Here is a 9,414-nt window from a genome sequence, read left to right on the forward strand (position 1 = left end):
CGAAACCCACCTAGAATTTAAAAGTTCTTGTTTCTTTAGTCCATATGAAACTATCTTCTGGGTATATGTTGTTCTTGAGTGGGTATATGTTTTTCTTTGCTTTCGGGTTTGTGATTCCAATTGAAGCTTCACGAGGTGATATGAGAGAGGAATCATCTGCATTTGAGAAAGGCATCATAATTCAAGAATTCCGTAAAGGTTTGAGACTTGGAGAAAGATTGTTGGGCCCATCCATGGCGAAGGTTTCTGCAGGCACATGAAGATGATGAAGCAAGCTGAAAATGCCTCCTCCGTGTGTTAGTTATTATTCTAAAATCTAATAGTCGTCCGTGATTTAACTCCTTCGTGTTGGTCCTGGGACAGATTGACGGGGGCGCTGGGACGAGCGTATTCATCTTTTGTCATCTTGAAAGAGTAAATTCTGTTTCACTTTTTTCTACATTGAAAATTTTGAAGTGGGCATATTGCTAATTACAAATGAAATAAGGGAGAGAATAATATAATCAATTTTTTTGGTCACAAAGTGAAACACTCACATGCACCAAATTCATTACAACATTCATTAATGTTGTAAGTTTTTAGTCTGGATTTGCTTCTAGCAAACTAATAGTGTAAAATCCATCATAATTGCCTTCAAGTCAATACGATCGACCTTATTGATTGAGATATTTTATGCTTCCTAATGGAAACACATTTTGTTCTTAATAAGTTAAATAATGAGCATGAATTGAACATGAAAAGCAAAATACACCACTTAATGGAATACTTAAACGATCTGATCGGATGATGAAGATAAAGTGTCATTTGAATAGGGAAAGTAATTAAGAATGAAAAGATAATGCATTTGAGATAATGCACAAAGTATTAATTATTATTTATCAACAACATATTCATCCATCGTGGCATTAATTGGAACTTGGAACTTTGGATTCTCTGAACATCGAATGAGAAATATTTTTAAATTTCGATTTAGTGCGTTATTTTTAAAATTAAAAAAAATAGAGAATAACATATTGTTCAGAAATGAAATAAAATAAAATAGTTATTCTTTATAAAATTAAATAAATATTTTTATATTTTACTTTAGCCTCCAATTTAAAAATACTGATCTACTCAATGTCCACTAACGAGCTGATAAATCCCACCATTATTACATTTTGATTTGTGTGGTTGTAGAACAAGTAAACTAATTAAAATGATAAACTCCAGTACGATTTAATTTAATTAATCATCAAGGAATAAGTGTTTATTAGTTAATGAGAAAACAAATGCTCCTTGTTAACGTCCTTCTTCAGGTCAAAAGCAAAAGGTAAAGCTGATTGAATAAAGGGAAAGTGAAATGAATAAGAAAGTTTTTATTTTTGTTGTTTAGAGAATTTATTTTTAAAACAAAAGAAAATTAAGCATTAAATTTCCAGTTCCAAGCATGATTTCGACGTCGTCTTCGATCTCCTTAAGCCACTGTATTCTGTGTCCAAATCTACCAGATCGCTAACTTTTGTTGCAGCTGTTTGCTATCAAGGAGCGTAACCTCCGTCCTTGCCCCCGTCGGGGTCGGCGCTGCCGACATTGGACGACTGAACTGTCAGCACCGACATGCTCGGCGACGGAGGCGCATCGCCGGCTGCCGAATGGCGGAGGTTGAGACCGGGTGGAAGTTGAGGACGACAGGTAGCGGAGGAGATTGCGGAGGCGAGGGAGATGGGCATTAGGCAGAGGCCCTTCCCCTGCAGGTACTGCATCGCCGAGCCCATGTCTTCCTCCAGCAACTTCGCCACCTGATGCTCCGCCGCCGTCAGGCTCTCGTTATTACTTCCCGGCGTCCCTGCTCCTCCTGATCTTCCGACTCCGCCGCTCTGATGCCAACATGCGCGTAGAAGAGTCATTTCGATGAAAAACTACCTCAAAACGAGCCGAGTTGAGAAAGATAAATACCTCCGAAGACCTGTCGGCGACGAGCGGGGCGACGGCCGCTGCTCCGCCCAGCCTGCTCATGCTCAAGACCTGAACGCTAAATTGAATTACTTCCATTATCGCATAGAGAAGAGCATATCAATTAGACAATGGAGAGATGAAGGGAAGCGTTGCCTTGACTTGAAGCTGCAGAAATTTAACGTAGTCGATGATCTCGTCCAGCATCGATGCCTTATCCGTCTGCAGTTCATCGACGAATCAAACAAAAAGAGATACAAATTATTAATGCAGATTCCAGTGTGGCGAGGAGAACCTTGTTTCCGTTGGGCACCAATTCTTGCAGAGCTTTCATACGCTCTGCGATTCTCTCTCTCCGAAGCTGTCGTCGAAGAACAAAAAGAGGCAAAAAAAAAAAAAAATGTCCCCAAGTTCGGGGCAGAGCAAAAGCCGAAGAACATAGAAGATAATTAACATGGAAAAAAGGAGCGAAAGTAGAAATCTGATTGAAAAATTATACAGACAGGTGGCTTACTCTTTCGGCGATGCTGTGAGGATCCGTCGCCTGCCCTCTTCTGGCCCTCACCCTCGGCTTTGGTGGTGCAGTACCTCCTCCGGCGGCCCCCGAAGCAGGAGCCTGCCCCGTAGGAGTAGCAGCCCCGTAGTTCTGAAACAGTTCGAAAGAAATACCAGCTAATAAACATCCGAACGCTACTCTTGGATTGAAAGAGGGGAGCAAAATTGATGGTCATGCAAACCTGGGGATGTTGGAGAACCTGCTGATGGAGAGGCGCTGGCGCCGCCCGCGGAAGCGATTCGGTACTGAATCCATCGTTGTACAACGCCTCGGCCTCCTTCCACGCGATTAAAAAATCGAAAAAAATTAGCCCAAAGGTAAAGGTTTCATTAGGGTAAAAAGAGATCATTTTTACAAGATGGAGGCCGTACGATGGGATTGGGCGATTCGAACGGCGGATCGACGTCTCCTCGGGATCTGTCCCCGAAGACACCAGAAGTCGAAACCCCAGAGCTGCCGTTTCCGAGGGAGAGCGGTAGCCGGAGGAAGCCCCCAGGCTCGCCCCCGGAGGCTGCTTCCGGCGGATGCAACAGCATCTGCTCCCCGATCTGGAGTAGCATCGACGAGTCCGCCGGCGAGGCGCCGGGGTGGTGCATCCGGAGCCGCGAGGCGAGGAGAGACGACCCATCATACGGCGCCGCGTAGTTCAATCCCTCGCCGTCTGGCGACTCCTCCAGAGACTTCGGCCCCAAAATCGACCTGTTCCCCAACCCCAGCGGCCAGGCAGTCGGAGCGAAGCCCGACATCATCTGCTCGAAGAAATCATCATGTCCGGCGCCGCCGCTGCCGTTCGGGAGCTCCAGCTGGAGCGCGGGGTGCGACGACGCCATCCCTTCCATCTCCTCGCTGCTAGGCTGCATCGCCACCGCCGCCAGATCGCTCTTCTCGGTGGGAAGGAAGAAAGTGGTCGGCCATGATCCTCATTTATAATAATTTCGAGTCCAAACATGAACATTTTCTCTATCAATCTTAAATTACTATTAAAATTATATCTCCATTTATAAAATCCATGAAATTTAAAATAATCCTCTTGTCGGGTAGTCTAATGACTAGCATGAGTCTTACCAATATAGAATTTAAATTTTAACATAAGTTAAATGTCTCCTTAACACGTCAATCATTATTACAAAGGCTACATCAATGATTTATCTCTTCCATCCGAATAATATTATTCCAAAAATTAATAATCATTCATAATTTATCTTCTGTCTCTCATGATTTATTTTAAGACGGATTGATAGACACATTGGGACGATCGAAATCAACTTCTGCCCCCATAAAATTTAAAATAATCAAAAAAATGGGAGGATACCGGCACTTTTATAGTATGATATTGGACTGCAAACATGCTGAGTATTTAGAATATTACTAGTCAAAAGGAGGCAAAATGCGGAAGAAGAGATAAAAGATACTACAAACGTGCACATACAATGAGAATTAAAAATGAATGAATGAACGAAGAGTGGTGTGGTGGGATTGCACGAAGACTATCGATTCTAGTTTTCTAATTTATTTATTGTAAAAGATAATGTACTCGTGTTGTGGCACAGGGATGAATGTAGACATGCTTGCAAAGTGGCAACACTCGTGTTAGTCGTTCGTTCATTTGAGACGGTGGACTGGGTTTTTGGGATTAGGTCGTCTGAATGTTGATGGGTGGCGTTCATCATCGTCCTTGTCTGTCTTCTTCTTTTGCGCCTGACAAACATATTAACTTTCCAACACATCCACTCGATGCTGTACTGAGAAATTAAACTGATTGCGTGCAGCTTTCTCAGCGCCATGGATGGCACCCAAAAGCCTGGCCTTGTAGGGTAGGCCGCTTGGCTCTCCGTCGAGGAACCTGTTCGACTTATCTTTTCGCATGGGCGATTTCATTTGTTAATAAAAATATCGTACAAGTTGAAATCTCATCTTAGAAGAGAAGATCAGATGACTTAAAATTGAACGAGCTTCAAATCTTATAAAAAGTTGAAGAGAATGGGAGATGATTTATAAAATTGATTAAAAATAAAAAGATGTGACCTTCTTTTAGAAGAATATTGAAAGGATCCAGCTGTTTAATTAGGTATCTGCAAGTTGTCATTTAACTATATTATACAGTGATTGTCGAAATAAATGGAAAGAAAATACGCATGAATTAAATTTCGTAATGGGTGCAGATAACGGTGAATTAATTTTAAATAAAAATATTGGTTTAAAAAAATTATCAAAAATCGTAGTAGAAGAAAAATAAATTAAGACAAGAGAAAATATAGTAGTAGAAGAAAAATAAATTAAGACAAGATAAAAAATAATAGTTACTTGATTCATAATCCTAACGATTACTAAAAGACTCACATTCCTTTGAGATGTTTCTAACGGATAATTCACTAATATTCTCTCTCAAAAAGACAACAAAGGATTCATTACTCAGGAGATGTATATTTTATAATCACTTGTCAAAATTCAAATTACTTAGAAATGTATCCAAAAATATCATACTCTTGATATATAATGCTTTTATCAAAACTTCGAATAATAATCTTGACAAGTGACTATAAGGTATACATCTCCTTGTAAGGTGTAGTGAATCTTTTGTTGGTTATTTAAACACATTCGGGTACTTCGACTTATATCTAATCATCCCTGATCCACACCTCCATGGAGATGCTTATTTAAAATGTCAAAGTATAAGTCTTCATGACCAAGATAATTTGAATACCTTAAGTCGAAGGAAACTTAAAATCAAGTTGTAGTAAGAGCTTTATTGACATATATATATATATATATATATATATATATATAATCATACGAAGTTTTATAGCAAGTCACTTCAATGAACTAGTTACCATAACTAATATCCACATTTAACTCTCGACATTCTAATATCTCTAACTAGTGAAGAACAATTGCTTAGATAAACAAAAGAGTATGACACATACTAGTCTCACATAATTGATGATGTCTGAACATATCAATTCGTAGGCTAAGAAATATTTCAATATATTCATAATTATACATGTAGAGATGCTCACCAATCGTGATACAATCATAAGTTCTTTCATACTATGAATCGTATTATGGACATTCAGTAAATGAGTTTAACATACAATCAAACACATATAGAATATACACTCAAATAGTGAATTTTTATTTATCCAATAAATAGTATATACCATAAGATGATTGTAGTACGACGTCTCTCAAATATAACATACTTCTACTTTGTCTAATGTTAATCAATATGGTATACAATATCATACGCTTGAACGTGACTCTCAAACTTACTTTATGATAGTCTTTGTCAACAGATCTACTAGGTTTCTTTTAGTGGAAATCTTTTCGATTTATATTTCTTTCCTACTAATAATTCTCCAAATAAATGATAGAGATGAAACACATATTTAGATCGTGATGGGACCTGGATTCCTTCGCTTGCGCGATAGCTCCATTGGTGTCGCAGTAAATTGGTAATGCTTCAACAATGGTCGGAACCACTCCAAGTTTAGGGATGAACTTCTTGATCTAAACCGCTTCTTTTTGCTGCTTTAGAAACTGAAATGCATTCTTCCTCCGTGGTAGAATCAACAATGATGTCTTGGTTGGAACTCTTCCAACTTATCGCGCCTCCATTTAATGTGAATATGTATCTAAACCGAGACTTGGAGTCATCCTTGTTTTTCTGAAAATTGACATTTAAATACCCGCATATTACCATATCACTATCTTCATATATTAAGAATATATTTTAGTTCTTCTTAAGTACTTTAGGATTGTCTTGACAGTCATCCAATAATTTATATCTAGATCTGATAGGTATCTACTTGTGACACTCAGAATATATGATACATCGAGTCTTATACATAACATAACATAAATGATAGATCTTATCGCTAACGTATAGAGTATCTTACTCATGGAAATCATCTCATCTTCTGTGGATGGGCACTTGAACTTTGAAAGGTGAATCTCATGCCTCATGGATATAAAACATTTTTTGGATTCATCCATACTAAATCACTTTAGCACTTTGTCTATATATATAGATTGTAAAAGAACAAACAACCGTTTCGATCTATCCCTATAGATCTTAATCCCGAGGATATAGGTCACTTCTCCCATGTCTTTCGTAGACAACGTTTTGGACAACCAAACTTTGACTGACTATATAATTATCACGTTGTTCCTTATGAACAATATGTCATCAAGATACAACACTAGAAACACGACTGCACTCCTACTAATCTTTTTGTACATACAAGTTTATCAGGATTTTGTACACAAGATTCATCAGGATTTTGTGAGAAATCAACTCTTTAATTACCTCATCAAAACAGATATTTCAACTCCTGGATATTTGCTTCAGTTCATAAATAAATCGTTGAAACTTGCATACTTTATTCCTTTCAAGAGATGTAAAACCCTCAAGTTATATCATATATATATTCTTAAACAGTTTTTTGTTAAAAAATATCATTTTCACATTCATCTATTATATATCATAATCATAATGAGATGTTATGGTCAGATGTATCCAAATGAATTTAAGCATAGCTACCGGTGAGAAAGTTTTATCATAGTCAACACGTTGCCTTTGGCGATAGTCTTTCACCACTAATCTAGCTTCCTAGGCAATTCCATTACCATCCATATCGATTTTCTTCTTAAAAACCCACTTGCACCCAATAGGCGTAACACCTTTGAGTGAGTCTACCAAATTCTAAACTTAGTTTTCGTACATGGAATTCATTTTTTATTTTATGATTGTTATCAACTTATCCTTTTCTGAACTTTTAGAACTTCTTCATAATCAGTAGGTTCTTCATCCTCGATAAACAATAAATCATTCAATTCACTTATAAGAAATTCATATCTCTTAGAAATCCTATGTGTCTTACTTGACTTATGAAGAGGTTGTATGTCTATCTATAGGTTCAACCGATGGCTCATCATTATGAATTATTGATTGTGGTTCAAGACTAGGCATATCATATGTGTCTATTGGAGTCTCTCGAACTTCCTCAAGTTTAATCATAGTCTCACTATTTTCCCGTAAAAGAAACTTTCTCTAGGAATACAACATATCTTGAAATAAACACTTTTTATTCTAAGGGATAATAAAATTGGTAGCCCCTTATTTCCTTAGGTAACCAATAAATAAATACTTACCAGACTTGACATCCAGCTTATCTGATACTGTCCTCTTCACGTAAGCAGGACAACTCATTTCCATGTAAGATAGTTGAGGTTTCTTACTAGCCTATATTTCATATAAAGTAGTAGAGGCTATCTTAGTCGGGACTCTATTTAGCAAGTAAACAATTATCTCTAGTGTACAGTCCCAAAAGAATTTGGAAAGACTTGCATGATTCATCATTGACCTAACCATGTCCAACAAGGTTCGATTTTATATTTCTGAAACACCATTATGTTGTGGTGTATAAGGTGGAGATAATTGAGATAATATTTCATTGCCCCTCAGATAATCTTGAAACTTTTGACTTAAGTATTCTCTAGTTCATTTCTAATTTTTTTTAAAAACTTTTCAAAGACCTCAGACTTGTATCTCATCAAATACACATACCTAAATCATGAGTAATCATCCATAAAGGAAGGTAATGAAGTAAATATAATCTCCTCATGCATGAGTTGACATTGGTTTACATACATTAGTATGTATAAGGTCAAGCAACTCTCCCACTTGTTCACACTTTTTAGTAAAAGGTAACTTTGCCATTTTTCTTTTTAAGCATGAATCACATGTATCAAATGAATCCAATTTAAATGATTACATAATTACAAGTTTTTGTAATTTAGACATGCGTTTCTTACTTATATAACCAACGAACAATGTCATGAGTAGGAGGTTAATTGATCATCCTTTTGAGCACATTTTGAAGGATCGAAAAAAATTTAGATATCTTCACAATGGTATGATATTGTTCACTTTGGGTATAAGCCCTCATGATTTTACTCTTGGGCTCTACCCAAAAGGCCTCATGCCAATGAAGATATCTTTTCTCTTATAAACCAATGATCTTTCCCATGTGTTTTTCAATGTGAGACTATGTTTGAAACCTTGCAACTCCAACAATCTCCCCTCAAACAAAGGATCACAGGCTTCCCACCTTCGATCCTCGACCCACTAGGTTTTCCTGCCCCTCAGTCCACCAGACCTACTAGGACTTCCTTGCCTAGCCGCAACTAGGACCTCCTGCCTGGTATCTGATCCTCTTGATCCGAACATAGGAGCCCCCACTTTCTTTGCTCGATGTCAATATTGTACCCACATGGCTCAATCAGACCATAGCCCTTGTGTACAGTCGACGGTTAAACCTTATGGCAATCCGGGCTCTGATATCAATTGAAGGATCGAAAAGAATTTAGATATCTCCACAATGGTATGATATTGTTTACTTTGGACCTAAGCCCTCATGGTTTTGCTCTTGGGATCTACCCAAAATGCCTCATCCCAATAAAGATATCTTTTCTCTTATAAACCCATAATTTTTTTCATGTGTTTTTCAATGTGGGACTATGTTTACAACCTTGCAACTCCAACACATTTGTTGAATACAACCTTGCTTTGATATTGAATACATCAGTAGATATATTTAATGCTTAGATCCTATTGCATAATGTTCCAATTCTATAAAGGACGTTATTCAAAGTTATGTAACAACAATTATTACTAAATATCAAATGAAAACCCTTTCTATTTAAATAAGAAATAATGTTCTTTATTAATGTAGGAGCGAAATAACAATTATTCAATTCTAAGACAAGTCCACTAGGAAGTTTTAACAAATATGTTCCAATGGTCATAACTGCAACCTTCGTTCCATTGCTAACTTACAAATTTGATTCTCTCATGACAAGTCTTCTACTATTCCTTAGCCTCTATATACCATTAATATATATGAGTCACACCCTGTATTCAATAT

General features: G+C 37.3%; 1 protein-coding gene across 2 annotated transcripts; it reads right to left on the bottom strand.

The window, feature by feature from the left end:
- Positions 1–1,460: 1,460 nt before the first annotated feature.
- On the bottom strand, positions 1,461–3,403 carry LOC122027666 (bHLH transcription factor RHL1-like). Of its 2 annotated transcripts, none has more exons than XM_042586659.1 (7): positions 2,860–3,403; positions 2,670–2,762; positions 2,447–2,578; positions 2,228–2,293; positions 2,089–2,154; positions 1,936–2,004; positions 1,461–1,856 (listed from the first exon to the last, which is right to left on the bottom strand). In XM_042586659.1, the coding sequence occupies exons 1-7, from the start codon at positions 3,346–3,348 to the stop codon at positions 1,518–1,520; spliced, it is 1,254 nt and encodes a 417-aa protein (XP_042442593.1). In that variant the 5' UTR covers positions 3,349–3,403; the 3' UTR covers positions 1,461–1,517. The 2 variants fall into 2 exon arrangements, with proteins under 2 accessions (XP_042442593.1, XP_042442592.1); XM_042586658.1 differs by having other exon boundaries at positions 2,670–2,765.
- Between the last annotated feature and the right edge of the window lie 6,011 nt (positions 3,404–9,414).

This window comes from Zingiber officinale, chromosome 10A, assembly GCF_018446385.1.
Source record: "Zingiber officinale cultivar Zhangliang chromosome 10A, Zo_v1.1, whole genome shotgun sequence".
NCBI lineage: Eukaryota > Viridiplantae > Streptophyta > Magnoliopsida > Zingiberales > Zingiberaceae > Zingiber > Zingiber officinale.